Source organism: Megachile rotundata, chromosome 5 (genome assembly GCF_050947335.1).
Source record: "Megachile rotundata isolate GNS110a chromosome 5, iyMegRotu1, whole genome shotgun sequence".
NCBI lineage: Eukaryota > Metazoa > Arthropoda > Insecta > Hymenoptera > Megachilidae > Megachile > Megachile rotundata.
Window position 1 is genome coordinate 12,403,741 of NC_134987.1, and position 21,606 is coordinate 12,425,346.

At 32.3% G+C, this 21,606-nt stretch overlaps 1 protein-coding gene across 5 annotated transcripts in view; it reads right to left on the reverse strand.

Annotated features, from left to right (window-relative positions):
* LOC100879109 (uncharacterized) overlaps window positions 1-21,606 on the reverse strand; it is a 44,314-nt gene that overhangs the window by 14,016 nt on the left and 8,692 nt on the right. For 3 of the 5 annotated variants that reach the window (XR_013038152.1, XR_001095367.2, XM_012281650.2), the window contains exons 3-5: window positions 13,226-13,358; window positions 9,225-9,358; window positions 7,359-7,560 (exon numbers count right to left, since the gene is read on the reverse strand). Coding sequence is in view for 3 of the 5 variants with exons in the window: in XM_012281650.2 (XP_012137040.1) it covers window positions 7,359-7,560; window positions 9,225-9,358; window positions 13,226-13,358 (469 nt within the window). In the remaining 2 variants the exon portion in view is untranslated. Of the gene's footprint in view, window positions 1-4,781; window positions 4,999-6,350; window positions 6,591-7,358; window positions 7,561-9,224; window positions 9,359-13,225; window positions 13,359-21,606 lie in introns of those variants that run through there. The other 2 variants (XM_003701720.3, XM_012281649.2) reach the window with 2 other exon arrangements.

The following is a 21,606-nucleotide window of genomic DNA, read 5'->3' on the forward strand; positions in this document are numbered from 1 at the left end:
AATTCAAGATCGATATAAAAAAATGATATCAAGTACCTAAAATTCTGAAATTGTTTGATCTATTTCTCATCGAGTACTTTCATTCTGAATTATTTGTATGCACATCAATATTTATCAGCGTCCAGTACGATCAATAGTCGTAGAAGATCTCAGTTGCCTTTGTTTCCATCATTCGATGCGCTATTGAATTTACGATTGTCCTTGTATCTCTTTTACAAACAATGCAATTGCAACGGTGCCCTGTGAACAAAAATCTCCATCGAAATGAAACGCGTTCTACACAGGAAGTTTCCTTATTTAGAGATGATGTTTTTGTATCGGTAACGATGGATGCATCTGATATTTTTCGTTCAACCCTTGCAATGTGGAATGTATTCTTCTTTTATATTTCATGTCCATCGAATATTCGATGTAATTTTGATGTATTTTACATGGGATTTTGATTTGGAGGTTTAGGAGATTAATAGTAGAAAATTCAGAGAAATTCAGAAATTTGGGAATTCAAAAATTTAGAAGTTTGGGAATTTTGTGATTTGGGGATTTGGAAGTTTGGAAATTTGGGAAATTAGGGATTTAAAAATGTGGGAATTTGCGAATTTGGGAATTTTGTGATTTGGGGATTTGGAAGTTTGGAAATTTGGGAAAATAGGGATTTAAAAATTTGGGGATTTGCGAATTTGGAGATTTGAGAATTTGGGGATTTGAGAATTTGGAGATTTAAGGATTTAGAGATTTGATGATTTCAGGATTTGGGGATTTGAAGATTTCAGGATTTGAAGGTTTGGGGATTTGAAGATTTGGGGATTTGAAGGTTTGAGGATATGAAGGTGTGGGAATTTGGGAATTTGGGAATTTGGACTAATTGGAAATTTAGGATTTGGGAATTTGAGAATTGGGGAATTTGGACTAATTGGAAATTTAGGATTTGGGAATTTGAGAATTGGGGAATTTGGACTAATTGGAAATTTAGGATTTGGGAATTTGAGAATTTGGGAATTTTGAAATTTGTAAATCTTTGTATTGAGGATTTTAGGTATTTAGGAAATTTAGGAAATTTAGGAAATTTAGGAAAATTAGGAAAATTAGAAAAATGAGGAAAATTGGGAAAATTATTAAATTTAGGAAAATTGAGAAAATTGGGAAAATTAGGAAAATGAGGAAATTAAGAAAATTTGAAAATCCAAAATTCTGTTAACTTCAAACTTTTAATCATCTATAACTATGTTCGCATTAATTGAAATTCGCAAAACATTACGATGAACATAAAGTATCCTCTCCATATATTGCAAGGATCGAACCCGAGGAACGACGAAATCGAAAAGCAACGACACTGTAGTAGCACAAACGAATAACATCGTCGATATAATAACAAGGTATAACAGTCTTAGTTTTCTGATTTGTCGATAGGATGTCTGCTTTAGACTAACATACATTCTGCGTACGCTATATTAAATACGTGTATATAAATAGATCTGAGAAACACGAAAAAACGAAATTTTCACGTGCACACGTACGAAGCTCGTATGTACTTACAACTTATCAGAATATTTTTCTTAATATATATAATATATGTATGTATATATATATATGAAATATATAGGTACATCATAATCTGTCGATTTTACTTAAAAATTAGCTTTTCAGGACGAGCACTTAGATCGTGTTCGAACTAGGAATGTAAAAGATATTAACATAATCGATCACGATGCTCATTTTTTAGTTAGATGTTAAAAGTATAATTACTGGAAAGTAACATTTTAAAGGTCTCTGTAAAAGATTTCGATAAAAACAGTTATTTAAATATATAGGGTGTCAGGTAACTGGTGGTACAACGAAAATATATTTTCCAAAAATTAATTTTTAAATTTGTAACAAATCTTGTCTTACATGTCTTCATTTTTGAGAAATGAAATTTTTTCAAAAATCATATATTTATGTATTTGGTTCATATCTTAATTTTGTTTAGTTAGCATAGTTAAAAATAAATAATGTATATTAACACGTTCAATACTGATTTCAAAAAATGGTACGGTCGTTCTGTGCCATGATGCTTGAATACCAGCATGTTGGCACGCGATATCGCGTGATCAGCAAAGAACGTGTTTACATAATAGTGCAAGTTTTATACCAATCTTTGGATTCAATTTTCCAGAAAAAAAAGTTTGTATAGAAAATTGTCTGTACCACGAATTACACGACATTGCTCTATACACAGTAACCTTGAAATTAGAAACACGATTAAAAACATTTATCTCGAACAACGATTACATAGCTTAATTTCGAATAAGAAATTCGACTTACGAATTGACATTCAATTACACCGTGTTTCGGTTGATGGAAACGTTCGATGCACGATCGAATCAATGATCTATTCATCGAACGTTCAAGATTGCATCTTACATTTATAAGGATACAGTATTACCCATTTAAGCGATAATTTAATTCTTCGTTGCATCCTATTGCACATATGTAAAATGATACATTATACAATTTTGGTGTTTTATCATACATGAATATATTCATATTTAAACGACATAATATAAATAACAAAATTGTATGATCATAATATGTAAATTGTAGTTATACAATTTAAATGTGAACATATTAACTGCATACTTTACATTTATTAAAATTATCCTTATTTCGTATTTCTATAATGTCAAAATGATATACAATCATTTTTTTCTATTAGAATCACTTTTGGGATTCAAAAAAGTGATTTTATGTTTTTGTTAGTTCGAAAGGTCATGCAACGAAGGATTAAGAAGGGATAAACTAATAAATTATTGAAAAATATTATTTGTAAATTTTAAGTGCTGTGACGAATAAATTTTTATTAATTTTGATAAATTGAAGAGATTGATAAAAATGAGATAGGAGGATTGGTAACCATTTTGATAACACGCTGACTGCTATGCATAATAGTGAATTTCATTTCTAAATTTCAAGTTGATAAATTCACATTTTACAAATTGACAAATTTACAATTTTCTAGATAGCCATTTTTTTAAATTTCCAAATGTACAGATTCCTAATCCGAATTTCCACGTCCTCAAATTTCTACATCCTCAAATTCCTATATTTTCAAATGTCTACGTCCCCAAATTTCCACTTACCCTAATTTCCACTTCCCCAAATTCCCACTTTCCCAAATTTCTAAGCTCCCAAATTTCCACTTACCCTAATTTCCACTTCCCCAAATTCCCACTTTCCCAAATTTCTAAGCTCCCAAATTTTCACTTCCCCAATTCCCATTGCCCCAAATTCCACTTCTCCAAATTCCCACGTCCCTAAACTCCCACGTCCTTAAATTCCCACATCCCCAAATTTTTACACCCCCAAATTCTCACATCACCGAATTCTCACATCCCCAAATTCCCACGTACTCAAATTCCCACATCCCCAAATTCTCATATTCCCAACTTTCCATATCCCCAAATTTTTACATCCCCAAATTCTCACATCACCGGATTCTCACGTCTCCAAATTCCCACGTCCTCAAATTCCCACATCCCCAAATTGTCATATTTCCAACTTTTCATGTCCCTAAATTTTCACATCCCCAAATTGTCATGCCCCAAATTCTCACATCCCTAAATTCCCACATCCCTAAATTCCTACATCTCCAAATTCTCACATTCCCAAATTTCTGCGCCCCCAATATTCCCATATCTCCAAATTCCCGCATCCTCAAAGTCCCATATCCTTCACTTCCTATACCCCAAAATTTCTAAATTCACAAATTCTCAACTTCTCAAACCCCCACCCAAATTTCTAAATCTCTCAATTTTCCAAACTTCCCCCGCTCAAACTTTCGTCATCTTCCAAACCTTTCAAACCACCACAATCGCAAGTTTCTAAATTTACAATTCGCTCTCCGTGATACATTCAGTAATTTAATTTGTCTATCACTGATATCTATATCAGTTACATATCAAAATGCCAATTAAGACCCGTCAAACCGACCATTCCAGTTTGCACGAGTTCTAAATTTGTATTTCAACGCAGCCAGCGTGTTTTTTCCAACTTACCGTAAATTGTTGCTCGAAACAATGAAAATGGATGAAATTCCGAAACGAGAGCGCCTCTCTGCATAATAATTATCCTGGTAATACTTAGAGGGGTAACACTGTAGCCATCTAAAAACTAGGTGAAACAGTAATTGTTATATACTCTCGCGAATACATTAAAGCTCCTCACTTTGATCGTTCACGAGTACAATAATTATTCTATGCAATAGTCTGTCAACGTCGTTAAAGGATCTGAACGGAAAACACGAATAATATACGAACGACGATAAGTGGATTAATCTTGCGGTCGACGCGACAAATGTCGGTTAGAAAATGCGCCCGTGTATGTACGTGTGTGTGATCGCGTGAGTCTGGTTGCATATGTGTCTCTACCGTTTCTTCTTCGCCATCTTATCTGTGTTGTCTCATTTAAAAAGAAATCGTCGGCGAATCACTATGCACTACGTTTCTCTTTCGCCGTTGTGTGGCCACGATTCTCCCCCGGGGATTCGATATAATTCGCGAAATAGATAACGATCGATACAAGCGACAATCGAAAATAGTTGCACGAAGAAGCCGCGTCTATGATTTATAAAATTTCTGCAAGACAATAAAATCGCTGCCCCCCGTGTATTTCGGTATAATCAAGGAAGACATTGTGATTGTTCGTTCTTCGATATAATATATATATACGTGTGTGTATATAATATAATATATATATCCCTCCTTAATTCTCCCTTTTTTTTCTCCGCTTGTTACGTATATTACACCTTTCGTTTCTTTTTTTTCTCTTTTTAGTTGTTCATTTTCTTTTTTTCTTCGCTTTTTTTTCTCTTTGTTCCTTCGTTAAATTATCCTAAAGCAATTGACTTTTATTAAGGAATGATCTTGTGCATCGTGCAGAGGACGCACAGCAACGTAGCTAAGGGCCATCCACGGGCGATATTCGGCGCTGAGGATTCAGCGTTCGACGCGGTTATAATTTGCACTGGAACAACCGAACAAACGTTCTCGTTAGAGAATTAGAGTGACATTGGTAATGGTTCTAGTCTTCGAATTATACTGAACTAAAACGGGATCATTTTTTAACCTCTTTGTGCATCGACTTTTGCTCTTTCGAAATTTTTCTGTGATGTTTATTTGTAATAATATTGCGACTCAAATTTAACGTAATACAAAATAATTACAGTATAAAATTTTGATAAAAAAATTCTGTGTCTGTGTTTATTCTTTGAGTGAAGTTTTAGGGGCAAATTTTTGTCACTGGATTTTATCGAATTTTTATTAAAAATATTTCTACTCTTGAGGTTTATTTTTAAACATTGATTGTGCCGTTGTTTTAAGACAGAATAATTTTTCAAAATTTTTGATGGTTTTATTAATTTTGAGGGTCGAGATAAAATTTATGTGGAATCAAGATAAAATTTATAGGAGATGAAGATAAAATTTAAATAAGACCAAGATGAAGTCTATGTAAAATCTAGATAAAACCTGTATGATATCAAGCTGAAATCTATATGGAATCAAAATAATAATCATATGAGGTCAAGATAAAATTTATATAAAATCAAGATGAAGTCCCTGTAAAATCTCGATAAAATCTATATGATATCAAGCTAAAATTGATATAAAATCAAGATGAAGTCTCTGTAAAATCTAGATAAAACCTATATGATATCAAGCTGAAATCTATATGAAATCAAAATAAAATCCATATGAAATCAAGATGAAGCCCACATAAAATCAAGATAAAGTCTATACATAAAATCAACATAAAATCTATAAACTTCAAGACCTATCAATTAAAAAATGTATCAAATCGGAACATTGACACCATCGGATATAAATGACCTTTAAACTTATTCAGAAATGCGTCACAACTATAAATTGATAAAATAATGCAACTGATACAAACTCGTTTGTCAATGTACTCGCAGCGTGGGAGGACATATCGTGAATTAATTAGCTAATTTCAACTGTCTTAAATGCATCCTGATTGGCGTGGGACGTAAAGCATTCAGAACGATTGCAAAGGAGGAGAAAATGTCAAAAGGCACAGCTTAGTGAATATCAATTGGTCGTGCTTTTATCTTCCGAGCGTTAAGCCACTTACGTTTGAAAGATACTAATTTGGGAACATTTCGTGTTGCAATTAAAAGTTACGAAAGTTGAGAATTTAATTGTACGAGATAAAACACTGAGAGGTTTAGGATGAAAATGGAGTTACTGCATTTTTTAAGAAAATATTTCTCGTATTTTTATAATAAAATTTATGGTTTTATAATTTATAATTTTTACAAATTTAAAATATAGGAAATTGAATTTTTTTTTAATACAGTTGCTTTACTTTATAGGTGACTAAATTTTTTAAATTATTCATATTGTAAGGTTTTCTATTTTTAATCGTTTTCATATTATACATATATCATGCAGAATAATTACGACATAAAGTATGTTGAATCTTAAATAAAAAATAATGATACGAATCCATGTTACACAATTTTAATTGGAATTTTTTCAGAAATTTCAAACGTAGTCATCAGAATGCCTACGTGTCTCGTTCACAGAGAGGAAAAGAATCTAAAAATGGAAGTTGTATAACAATGAAATTAGATTCAAAAAATCCTTTCCTACAGAATATGCGTATGCACTGCAGGTATTTCTCTTAAATTTATAAAATATCGATTAGATGGAAAAAGAGTTACTACCGAAAAATGAATAAATAAAGCTGGATACAGTCTGAAACATTTCTACATAAATCAGTTAAATTGAAATTTCAAATGATTATACAAACATCCGTACATGTCCATCAATCGATCACATCGTTTCGAAAAATAAAAATAAGTAGGTCACTCGAATGGTAGTAAAAATTCCATTAAACAATTCCATAGAATAAAATGAATTCAGCAAAAACGTGGTACGTTAAAAATCCCTTTCAAACAATCAATGAAAGCAATGTTTAAAAGAGCAGTGAGAAGTTGAAAATAATTTAAACAGTTGTGAATCGAATTGCAAAGATTAGTGGAGGTTTAGTACACTGGTTAAATAACTGATTAAATAATTCCCTAAAATAAAGATTTCGACAAATGAATTAATTAAAAATATAGTGCGTTAAAATGTCCTTCAAAAGTTTAATGAAAGCAATGTTCAAAAGAGCAGTGAAAAGTCGAAAATAATTTAAACAATTACGAATTAAAAAGATAAGTGAACGTCTAGTAAACTAGCTAGAGATAAAGGAAAGAAAAAGACTTTATCATTAAGCACAAATCAGGACACGCTGTTAGGTTAAGTGTTAATCAAATTCGCAGTTTCACCAAGGAATCGTTTAAAAGGTGATTTAATAATTACCCGAAACCGTTTCCTTCCTGACATCAGCATACTGCTCGTGGTTTAAGGGGTAATCCGGAATGGTGGAATAACAGCTGATCTCTAGATATCCATTTTCCCCTGCATGCAACGCGGAAACCTCTATCATTAGTTTTGCCGTCGCGGACATCAATTGGTCCTTGTGATGCGTGAGAGGATAATGATTTACCAGGCTAATATCCACCTGGCGGAACACAATATTAGCGGAATCGTTATTATCTTTATTACACATCATTTACGCGGTGGATAAAAATCTGTTACGCTGTTAGGGTCGAATGAGGTATTCACACTTTGTGTTTAAATGGATGTATTGGACTTTCAAGCATTTGTTACTTTACTCATTTTTTGGTTTATAAATTTTTATGATCGTGAACTTCTAAATTTAGAAATTTTTTACAGCTTTTAAAAAAAAAATAACATAAAAGTGTAAAATGTCATTTAACATAAAATTACTTATATTCTACTGTAAGCCCATAAATCTGTATAATCCCTTGTACAACTAACTGTAAACCTCATGTACAGCTTTATAATTCTCTTATGAGAGTTCGACTTAAGCTTAAATAACAAAAAATTTAGAAATTTAGAAAGTTAGAGATTTAGAAATTTAAGTTTGATGAGAACGCATGTCATCAAAATACATACTAGCTCCTTGTCAATCATGTATTTATAGCATAAATGATTGAGAAATATAGAAACTTGAGTATTATTTGATAGAATAAAATAGTACTTCTGGTATTTCAATTTGAAGCATAAAATAGAATAAAAATAATTCAATAAATACTAATCTCTACATTCACAAAATATATCTAACAATAAAATCTGATATCAAATTCAATATCCCTGTATCACATAACCTCAAATTGCCACATTGCCAAATTTCATATCCCGAAAGTCCAATATCCACAAAAACCAATATCTCCAAATTCCAATATCCCCAAATTTGAAACTCTATGAATTACTAATACGATATATATACCCAACTATTATTGAAAGCAAGAACTAGTTTGGTCGATATTGTACAATTCTCCCCTCAAGGTAACAAAATTGATAAAACCGATTAAATCGAAAAAATTAATCAAATTGGCAAAATCATTAAAACTGACAAAACAAATAAAATTGATAAAAATGTTAAAATCGATAAAACTAATCAAATTGACAAAATTGTTAAAATTGATAAAACCAATCAAATTGATAAAATTGTTAAAATTGATAAAACCAATGAAATTGATAAAATTAGTAAAATTGATAGAGCCAATGAAATTGGTAAAATTATTAAAATTGATAGAGCCAATGAAATTGGTAAAATTATTAAAATTAATGAAACCAATGAAATTAATAAAATTGTTAAAATTGATAAAACCAATCGAATTGATAAAATTATTAAAATTGATAAAACCAATCAAATTGATAAAATTGTTAAAATTGATAAAACCAATCGAATTGATAAAATTATTAAAATTGATGAAACCAATGAGATGGATAAAACCAATCAAATTGAAAAAATTAATGAAATTAAAAAATCGATCAAATTTATAAGAGCTCAAAGATAAAATTTAAAAGAATGAAATGCAAGAAAAATTCTCTCGCATTCAATTGCATAAATTTCTAAATTTCAGTAAAAATCAGTAATTCGGTAAAGACCGAATTTCGCGGAGAGATATATTAAATGTAAGATTGACAAGAGTTCATAAATTTTTAATTTGTTCCAGAATTTTTTCAAGAATTACGTCGGATATATTCAGGTAAATAAGGTAAATAAATTGATAGAATACTTGATAAGGTTACCAGTTAAAAATTAACACCCTGACGAAGTAGAAGGTTGATCAATTATTTGTAATATTTACTTACCTCCTTCCCGTTTATATACCAAGTCAAGTGAGGAACTGGATGCGCAGCCGAGGAGGTGCAATTCGCCTCTAAATTTTCGCCGACCACGTACATGCTTTTCTCGAATGTGATTTTCGGGTTTTCAGTCTGTGGTACTGTATAATTTCATAACACTAATTAGTACACAATTGTACGCTCTGAAAATCACGTAAGAACAATTATATTTTAAGCTTCGCTCAGAAATTCTATCGATTATCTTCTACTTCAAATTAATTTACAGACAGATGTTATTTCTGTCTAAAAACGATCTCTGCTTGTAAATTACATTTAAAAATATATTCCGGTCTGTTACACCAATTTTGTGTCGATAATTAGAACAAATAACATCTCATTTTTGCCTTTAAGGAAACTTTACATGAAGATTTTTCTTCTCGAATAATTTTCGAATACTCTCAATTTATGGTATTATAATTCCGTTACATTAATTAAAACGGATTTGATCTGGAAACCAGATAACTTTTTGTTCTACTGCAGAAGATAAATGACCTCTTTACATGCAAAATAATTTTCTTCAACTCCGCAAGCTTCTTCCGAAAGTTTCAATTTGTGATATTACGACGTTGTATTAGTATAATTAAGATGGAATTGTTGGAGATTTTTTGCGACAAATGATTCAATTATTTTTTAATTTCATAACGAGAAGATGTAAACTAATTTTTCCTGCGCTGAATAATTTTTTGAAATATTTCTCCATAACGAATAATTAAAAATATATTCATTCTGTTTGTACAGTCTCATAACGTTAATTACCATAAATTATATAGCCTGCAAGTCAGATGCTTCCTCATTTTCAGATTTCACTATAAAATATAAAATTCGTTCCACAAAAAATAATTTTTACATTTTATTACAATGACGTTAAAACACAGCATACGCATAATTATACTTTTCCACCTTCAGATTTTATTAAGATAAATTAACTTTCTGTGGAAAATAATTTTTTCTTCCACAAATTACGTTGAAAATATGTTCCCTTCCAACTGTGCTATTATATAATTCCGCAATGGTAATTAAAATGGAACTGTATGATTTAGAAACTTCAGGTTTTATGAAGGGTAAATAAATTAACCGCGTGCGTGCAAAATAAATTTTTCCGCGACTGATCTTTAAAAAATGTACCTATATTTTTTCACTTTATGCTGATACAATTTCACGAGGTTTATTACCGTAAAATTATACGGCCTGGAAATCAGATAACCTTTTGCACATTTCACTCACGAAAGATAAATTAACACTTTTCATGCAAAATGATTTTTCTCTATGTACAAATTACGCTTTAAAGTATGCTCTTTCCACTTTAAATTATATGATTTCGTAACGCGAATTTACCTTGCAAAAAACAGATAATACTTCTCTTCTGAAATTCGTTAAGGAACAATTGCATGCAAAATAATTTTCTTCACCAAATCATATTTAAAGACTTTTCGTCAGTCTGTACTTTATTTCTTTTCGTATAGATTTTATTTGAGGTAAAGCTTCATTTCATTAAGGAAAGATAAATTAATATTTTCCATAAGAAACAATTTTCTTCTTTTAAAACATTGCAAGCAAAATAATTTTCTTCAACAAATCAGATTTTCTTTCATTTATGCTTTATTTCATAATATCAATTTGTATAGGTTTTAATTCAGTTTAAAAGCTTCATTTTATCGAGGAAAGATAAATTAACTCTTTCCATGCGAAGCAATATTCTCTGTTAAAAAAATTACGTTTGTAAATATATTCTTCTCGTTTTTCCCCGTATCTGTTATTGCACGGGACAGCTGCGATTTATGCAGGGCGGTGGTCATATAACATTTTTCTGTTCGAACGATAAATTATAATTGCAAAGACATCGTGTTTTATCGCGATTTTATTGCACGATATAGACGGGACGATTGTATAATTAGTTGACCGATCGATGAAAGGACGAAACGGAAGCAGCTTTTATTACTCGACTCTTTTCCAAGCGAGATTCGAGTAAATTATTTTTTCTCAATTGATAACACATACGGACACAAAATAAATTAAACGAAGATACAATAAGTAAGTCAACAAAACGAAGACAAAATAAATAACTTAATGGAACAAATATAAAATAAATAAATAAAATTAATACAAAGTGAATAAATAAATAAATAAATAACGAAAATGAATACAAAATAAATAAATAAAGTAAATAAAAAATAAATAAATAAATAATTCAAATGAAAACAAAATAAATAAATACCTAAATGAAACAAATATAAAATAAATAAAATGAATATAAAATACCACAGTGAACATACATAATAATTCCAGCAAATATTTAAACAAAAGTAACAAGTCAATTTTGTAATATTCTATTCGATGTTTTTTTGGTAACCTCATTTCCTAACACATTTAATGTTTCCACAAAAAACGAGTGTGTACAATTTTTTCTGTTCGGTTATACTTGTTTCAAACATATCGGTGCAAACATGGTATATCAGAACTTTATCGAACAAGCATAAACCGTGAACAAACTTTTGGAAGTTGGAATTCTTCGTAGCAGCGCAAAGTAAATCGCATAATACGAGAAACTGAATGTTTCGTGTTTATCGCGACAAAAAAGATTCTATACACTTTTGTACGGACAACTTGTGAGATCCAATAAATCCAAACTTTGAAAGTTCAGTCAATCTTCGAATTTAAATGCGACGTTAACCTGGTTTATATTGAAACAATCATTCTTCTTTTCTGAAGGAAATGGAGCGGAGAATAGTTTAATAATTTCCGATGATTGTAAATTTTAGGATGTGGAGATCTGAAGAATTTAATAAGATGAATATTGGAAACTTGGACGTGTTGCAGGTCGAGGATTTAAGAATTTAGATGGTTTATATGGAGTTTGATTTGATTTTGGCTGGGGAAAATTTGGATGTTGGAAATTTTGGGGTATTGAAATTTGGGATATAGAAATTTGAGGTATTAGATTTGGGGATTTTTATATTTGGGGATAATGGGATTAGGAGAAATAGTAATTTGGGAATATGGGAAAATGAAAGTTTGTGAAATTAGTTATTTAGAAATTTAGAAGTTTGGAAATTTAGGAGTTTGGAAATTTAGGAGTTTGGAAATTTAGGAGTATGGAAATTTAGGAGTTTGGAAATTTAGAAATTTGGAAATGTATGAGTTTGGAAATTTAGGAGTTTGGAAATGTATGAGTTTGGAAATTTAGGAGTTTGGAAATCTAGAAATTTGGAAATTTAGGAATTTGGCAATTTAAAAATTTGGAAATTTAGGAATTTAGAAATTTAGGAATTTAGAAATTTAGGAATTTGGAAATTTAAGAATTTAGAAATTTAGGAATCTAGGAACCTAGAACCCTAGGAATCTAGAAATCTAGAAATCTAGAAATCTAGAAATCTAGAAATCTAGAAATCTAGAAATCTAGAAATCTAGAAATCTAGAAATCTAGAAATCTAGAAATCTAGAAATCTAGGAACCTAGTAATCTAGAAATCTAGAAATCTAGAAAAGGAACTTCTGAATTTGAACACTCAAAAATTCAAAGATTAAAAAATTGTGAACTTAAAAAATGTTGGTATTTGAAAATTAAAAAATTTATAAATCAAAAGTAGCTCCAAAATGCAGCTTTATCCAGTATCGCATTTCCTATTAAATTACTTCTAATTATCCTATCTAATATCCACTGCAATTAATATTTCTACAGTATAAGTAACCTGATATTCAAATAGTTCCTTCATACGCAGCACCGTATTACCCTTGCTAAAACACTCTACAATACCTACGTCATCACTTTCAAAGACCCATTATCAAACTCATTAATAAATATAAAAGATTGTAATTATACCATGAACCATTACATAGAATATAACTACACTTTATATTTGTAAAAAATATAACTAAAGTTACTAAAAGAACCTTTTAAAAGGTACAGCTCTCTCCGTGGAGGTATATAGTAGGTACACAGTATTTAATAAATATAGTGAAGTGACTTACCTATAACTTTCATATGAACGGGTTCGGAAGCCTGGGTATAAATAGGAGTCGTCATTGATACCAGACAGGAATACGATGCAGACGCCTCGTAACGGACGTCCTTTAATTTGATTGTCGTGCCATTTTCCATGTACTGTAAACAATCAACGTATCGTTTCGTAAACGTTCGATCCAGTTAACCGATTATCTAAAACATCCCTTAAATAACACGCGACTGTTTTCAGGTATTCGTTCAAACCCTTCAACATTGTACTCGCCATTATTATTGCCTCTTGCATGCGAGCACGCTCGAAAGGGACGTATCGATCCTTCGAAAATAGATCAAACGGCTTGCTCCGATCGCGTAGGCGTTAGCAAAGAAAAAGATAAAAAAAGAAGGAGATCCTCGCGAATAGATTGTATCGGTGCGTTATAGGATTCGTCACGAACAATGTTTTTATTAAAAGTTGCATGTCGTGCCATTGACTACTGTCTCGACGTTCTCTATCGATACGAGCATCCGGCTACGTTAATACAGTTTCAATTTCCTTCGGTAAACCGTTTGCGTTGTCCTCCCGTCTCGTTTGCGATGGAAACCGATATATTATTTAGCTAAGCGTTTGCGAGGATAAGTTGCTTTTGAATATTCTTGGTGGCCGAGGAACTCTTCGCCATTTTGGTGCTGGGTGCTGTGTCTTTTTGTGAAGAGTTAGGTTAGGTTGGTTTTGAATATATTATACATTTATGTAGTCTGAATTTGTATGTCTCTAATTAATACTTTAGACATATACATTATAGTATTATATATTTGAGAGTAGACTTATGTTATACTTTTATTATAGTGTGCTTCTGAATATTCTTAATTATTCGGGAAGGATACCACTCTCCGCCATTTTGGTGCTTGGAGCGCCAGTTATCTAGTTTCGAATACATTATACATTTATAGAGTCTGAATTTGCACGCCTGAAATTAATTAATACTTTAGACATATTATACATTGTAGTATTATATGTTTGAAAGAAGACTTACATATGTTATACTTTTATACATGTTATACATTCTGTATGTTATACATTCTAAAGTACTAATTTATTTTAGACATGCAAAATCAGACTAAATTTACATATATTTGAAACTATTAATACAACTATAATTACTGTAATATAGAATTTAATGTGGGTAACATATGTATACAATATATCATATGTAAAATATATAAACTTTCATCTCATCTAAAATAATAATCTCCCTCCAATATTATACTATTAACGTTCATTCACTGCTTGAAATAACTTACTAGTCTAAAAAGTGATTTTCTAATATCCTAAAAATACCAAGAGACTTAGTGAAATTGCATACATAATATATGTAATTCATTCTAAAGTAAATTTATCGTAGTAGTAGATTTTAAACATATTTTTATACAAAAAGAACTAATTATCACATATGAACTGTAATTTAAATTTTCTTATTTAAGGAGGGGCAAAATGCAAATTTTCTCCTCTAGGGTATAAAGAAAACCATCTTCTTTTCCTCTGGGGAGCAAGTGCCCCTCCCTGCCTCCCTTCCTCGACATGTCTGACTACGTGGAATTTGAAACATGTGTGTTCATTTCTTTGTAATGGTAAATGAGACATGTTTGAATTTTACATTTTTCGTCTTACTTCTGATTTAATTAAATTCGTCTCAAATAGTTTCTAATAGTAATAGATCAATCGTTAACTATTTTTGTGGAGTGGTTATTTTTATTTCCTATAATATCGATGTCTTCTAGTTGAACTATTCTAAGCACTCTTCTTACATTTTTACATTTGCATTTAAATGCAATTAATTTATATTTCATGCGTGTAATATTGTAACAAATTAACAAATTAACAAATATGTGTATATTAATTATAATTTATATCTTCAATGATAATATTTATGATAATTCAATAATTCACAGCTTATACAATTGTATACAATACAAACACACAAATATAATTACATTCATAATAATTACCCTCGCTATAATTTCAACATTTCTAAAGATTTTCAAAAGTTCAAAAAATGTCTAACTCGACAAATAGCTTGAAAAATTATTTACGAAGATTATCGACCTCCGTAGTAAACTGAATATGTACATTGAATCTCAGAGACGAGATTTTCCATTTTCGTCAGAATTGAAAGGTACTCGAGCAAATATGTGAGTGACTGTAAATTCCAGCGGAAGAAAAACTTGAGTTTATAGTGTTCTCGGAAGTTCTCGGAGTAAACCGAGTATGTGAGATGAGCACTTTTCAGGGTAGCTCTAGAAGATGGATTAATATAGCAGGAAATGTGGAACGAGATAGGATAACGTTGAGTAACGTTGAAGTGGGACTACATATTCTATGGAATGAATGGTGCAAAATTGTTCTTATGAAGTGCATCTGGACAAGCTGGTAATATTTTCAATTTACTGTTTAATAAGGTTGGTTGTCTTGTTACAGGAACCAAGGAATTTTAGAATATAAGAATCTAGGAATATGGGAGTCTGAGAATGTAAGAATGTAGGATTACGTGGATCTAAGGTTATAATATGAGTTGTGTCATCGTACTTTATATCTCCACATATTACACAGCACATATCTTCAAAATAAGAGGTACTGATGTGAACGTATGAGTTGGGGCTTGAAGAGATGTTTAGAAGAGGTATTACAGTTGGTCAGAATAGAAAAATGCCTCACATGTATTTTCGGCAGTATATTGGCTCAAGCGGCCACCAATTAAGCGAAAAACAACACGCAAACTTCTCGAGAGTGAATGTGAATTGTGTTCAGCAATTGTTTTTATCGTTATTATACTAATTTGTCGAAATAAAACTGGAAGTATTCACCCGGAGCTTCTTTTACTTCGGGTGAACGCCCTAACTGATGAGTTGACATCAGTAAACGGATTCTCGTCATGGTCCGCCAATTTGATATATATATTTTGAACCCATGCGCCTACCCGTGGTTCGACACCCATACACTCCTTCAACGTATCAACTTCCATCACACATTTGCACAAACCTAATTTGCACAAACCTCGCAAATGAAAATTACCGTCATAAATATAACATCGATACAAATAAAAAATTGCTCAATTATTCCAACAAACTGAATATCATCGATGGTCACCCATCCATTATTCATCGAAGTGCCCTTCAGCAAGAAAAAAGCTGATTATATAACCTCGAAGCTTTGGAAAGCAATCGAGTATTAAAGAACGTAGCATCGAATATTAAGTAATCGTAGCAAAGCGTTGTGCAAGCAACGTCTCGTAGATGAAAGCGGATAATTCTGTTTGACGTTGACTGCTCATCTTCACGGACACTCAAGCTGCCATACTTTTCAACTGCAACGTCTACTAACCGTATTATCGCAGCCGGATATACGTGGCATAGGTAGCAAGGTAAACAGAACAACCCACGCGTTTAGTGACCGATAAAGAGTATGCGTCACTTTTTCTAGGTTACGACTGACGTTTCGGGCACAATGCAGCTTATAACGCAAACTAAAACGTTCGTGCGATGCACGAATATCTACCCCTTTTCAACTTAACACTTTGTTCACGGATCACGGAAATTTTCCGTATTCCGATGATAACTGTTACGCCCCTTTATTCTTCGCGAACTCGCGTGTTTTCTGCCGCGACTACTTTTCTTCATCAATGATACAGGCGGGTGCAACCAAGCTTAACACTTTGATGATCACGTTTCAAAGAAGGCTCTGATTATCTCCGTTTTATGCTTGCAACATTATTTTCAAATTTTGTAATTTATTGCTTATTTTATTAATTATTTTGTACGTCGTCAGTTTGATACTTTAGCGTTTACAGATTATTAAATATTTATTATAAAATCATTTTGTACTGCAATTAATTTTTGATGATGTGAATAGAAATAAACGGTGTGGAAAATTAAAATATACAGCTAAGAATTAACTATTAAAAAGTAATTTGTAACGTTGTAATCTCTGAAGGTATTCTTTTAATTGCAATTAATATTTGAAAAGGTAAAAAAAAATGTGAAGAATACTATGAACAATTAAATTCATACATAAACAGCAACTACAAAAAATTATTTCAGTTGCAAGGACAACAATCATTGTGGCATTGTTCATTTTTTAATTGCAATTAATATTTGATAAGTTGTAAACTTTATAAATTAATATTTAAAAAAGAGAGATGAATAAAAATGATGTACAGGTAGCAACAGCTATCAAAAAGTTATTCCTAATACTTTTTTAATTTCCTATAAAAATTTAAATAGTACAATAACAAGTTCTTTGAGCAATTTAAATATGCAAATATGTGTAAATAAATACAAATGACTAAATGTGATTACTCATTTTACATTTATACATGATATTAACTCTTCGTTAATATTTTAGACGGAATTTTAAAATAAAAGTTTTGTTTCATAATTTTTCCCCGGGCTATTTACCGAGTTACTAATTCAAGTTGGCCAGTAGTAAAATTCTAGCTCCCAAATTTTGTAAACTTTTCAAGCTTTAAAATTTGCAAATTAAAAAGTTAAAGACGTAGAACTACGTTTTATACACAAAATTAAGAAATCTTGAAAATAAAATCTTAAATAAATAAACCCCCGAGGTTTCTGCGCCGCGGGTGTTTAGATACGGTATCTTTTAGTTCAAGTTCTGCGTTATCAGTAAATTTTCTGAGTATAAATTACAGAGAGAAAAGTAGAGCAAAGCAAAGTACATAGAATTTCCAGAGTAAACTGGGACTAAATCACGGCTAACTTTCAGCGTGGAATACATCGCGAAATGGCGACATATGGGCAACAACGGGTTTTATGAATAAACGATACTCGAAATAACCGGACGCATTACATCTCTGAATATTCATGCTCCGAGTATTAGATAGGGCTTAATAAAAAATTAATGCGGTGGCGTTACGAGAACGCAGCGTATTCGTGTTCGACGTTTCGCAATATGCATGAAACAGCTCGCGTCGAAAGAAAGATGAACGAGCTACCGTATGCATAACGTGAAACTTTCATCGTGCGGAATTAATATTAAAATATTACTGCCAAACGCCGTTTGAATTACGCGACAGCTTATCCCGTTATCGACGATATAATCTACTTGCCATTGATGAGAGATTATAAGATCCAATCACACGTGCGATCGATAACAAGTTAATCGGAGGCTATAATACTTCTAAATACAAACCTCCGCTTTCGGGTGCGATCAGTGCAATTCAAATATTTATTGTTAGATACTGTTCATCAAATATTAGTATCGAAGAATTAACGATTAGGGAGTTGGAGATTTCGGAAGGTTTAGATTGCAAGGGAAAAGTATTGAGGACTTTTTGTGTAATATTCAATACAATATTTTTATATTTAATAATTGACGTACATGATTTGAATTTTTTATGCGTCTTACTGAATGTATCAATGGGATGTCTTTTTCATTCAAAGCATACTTTCAATCCCGGCAATCTCCGATTTTCTCTTCTTTTAACATTCATATCAATCTATAAAATATCTCATACCAACTTCACTCACTCACCATTCTTACCAATCTCATTCGTTGTATAACACTCTTACCAACACATTTTGTTACAAAAACAACCTCACATACATTAGGAAATTTTGGAAAAAAGGGTGTGAAAATCTGGGAATTTAGAAATTTATGTAGGTGGAAATTTTGGGAGTCGAAAATTTGTTCTTTGAGTATTTGAAGATTTGGGAACTTGAAAATTAGGAATGTGAAAATTAGGGAAATTCGACTTGAAAACTGGGAACATTAGAAACTTGAAAATTGGAAAAACGAGTGATATAAAAATTTGAAAAATTAAAAATTTGAAAACTGCAAAAATTATGAATTTGAAAATTAGAAAAATTAATAACATGAAAATTAGAAAAATTAAGGATTTGAAATTATTAAGCTCTGAAAATTTAACCCACAAAAATTAAAAAATTTAAGTCTTGAAATTCATAAATTGCACATTTGGAACTACAAAAATTAACAGATTAGAATAATTAAAAATTAAAAAATTCTCACATTATAATTTCTGCAATTGCCATACTATCTAAATCTGAAAATTTGAAATCTCATAAATCACACAGAACATTCGATCGTTCTCTCTGTACCGTATCTCATCGTTGCACCCACCGTGCACGCAACAGCCCGTGAGTTCTCCGATGAGCACTTGATCTACCCATCACTGATTTAGATAACGTAGAACTCTGCAAGAAACGTAGATTTCGTACCTGCTCACTCATAATAGGAAACCAAAAGTTTGATCGTGCAGGTAGAATAACACGACATTAATCAAACAAATACCTCTAATTCATTCTATTCCCTTCTAAAACACGGCAAAAGAAAAATGCTATTTGGATAGTGCAGGTTTGACAAAGGGAATAGAAAGATAGCATATCTGATCAAACAGTCGCAGAACGAAAACCTCGGAAGTTTGCTCGAACAAGTAGAATAGAGCGATATTAATCAAACAAATACGTTCGCTATTTGTTCTCTTTTCTTCGCTTTCCGAACGTAACCAATAAAAGCAGGAGTTCTCAAATAACGCTGAAATTGTTTGAAGAAGTAGAACTATTGTATCTGGCCAGGGACGGTACAAAAATTCTATAACTTTGTTTGGTCGGGTTACAATAGAATAGCATTAATCAAACGAATACCTATCTCTTCTTTTTACAATAATGTAAGCTCAAAGGCCTGTAACTCATGTAGCTCTTACATTGATTAAAAATTGTTGAACGTAGAAGAGAACAGCGAAGGAAACATTCGAAGCGAATGCAAACGAACAGTTACATATCGGTGGGACAATATTAATACAAGAATAAAACTTGTTACTTTTTCATTCTTTTTTTATAAAACTTCTACTAACATACTTGTGGAACTTTCCTGATTATGAGAACAGACTCAGAACTTGACTTTAGAACTTGTCGAAACATATTTACTTGCAATACTAAGCGTATCGTTTAAATCGAAAACTCCTATAAGTTATCATTAAACTCCTATAACTTTTCACAGGTAAATAATAACTACGTCGTGTTTGGTCTCATTTTAATCAGAAAAATGTCAGAAATCTATTAATAAAAGTTTGACGAAATAAAAATGTAAAATAAGAAAGTTTCATATTTGCACTAGTATTGTCACAGATATACGCGGATCAAGTTACATTCCTCGGCGAGCGAGCTCGCGACTGTCTCGAGGAGTCCCAGTGGTGGGGGATCATGTTTTCATTTATAATCCTTAGACCGCGAACTTGACATCGCGGCCGCTAGGCGGCCACCCACGAATTGTTACTCTCGCAATTATAATGAGCCCCCGCGAATATTTATATACGACCGCGAGACAGGAACGATGGGCAGGATTCCGCTCCGCGCATATGGTTGAAACCAATGTCGCAGGATGCGGACAGCCTCATCATTTTTGATGTTAGGGGATTGCAAGATGGTTTTGTACCCGCACCCCTAAGCTCCCATATACGAAACTACTCTAGCAATGATTTAGGTAGGGACAAGCATTTTACCGCTGAATGCCGATGATAATACAGTTCCCTGCACACTTAGGTAATCCGATGGAAGCTTCCACCCAAGATACAGACCCTGATTGCCCCTGCCCCTGAATACACAAAGCCCTGACTGCCCCACACACACACCACTAAATGCTCCAGACCCCACTGCCCTACACTACTAAATGACCCAACCCCCACTGCCCAACACCACTAAATGGACTACACACCCCTAAATACTCTACACATCTCTAAATGCCAGCCAGCATTTAGAATGTGCCCCTCACCTCCCTAAATGCTCTACACATCTCTAAATGCTAGTCAGCATTTAGAATGTCCCCCCCCCCCCCCCCCACATCCCTAAATGCTCTTCACATCTCTAAATGCTAGACAGTATTTAGAATGCGCCCCCCGCATCCCCAAGTGCTCAACATATCTAAATACACTAGACCCCTAAATATTCTACATCTCTAACTGCCCCAGACCCCCAAATATCCCACATCTCTAAATACCCCCATGCCCTTGAATGCCTCAACATCCCTAAGTGCTCTACATCTCTAAATGCCCCTACATCCTTAAGTGCTCTGCATCTCTAAATGCCCCACATCCCTAAATGTTTGATCTCGAAATGCCCCACATCTCTAAATATTTGACATCTCTAAACGCCCCTTAAGTATCCCACACCAATAGTTATCCAAGACACCCAGCAGAGTATACCAGATTCCTGAATACCCCACATCCCTGAATGCTCCAAATTTCTAAATACCCCCGCATGTCCTACATCTCCGAATGTCCCACATCTCTAAATGCTTCACATCTCTAAATGCCCATACCCTTGACTGCCCCACATCCCCGAATGCGCCACACCACTAATTGTCCGAAACCCAACGGAA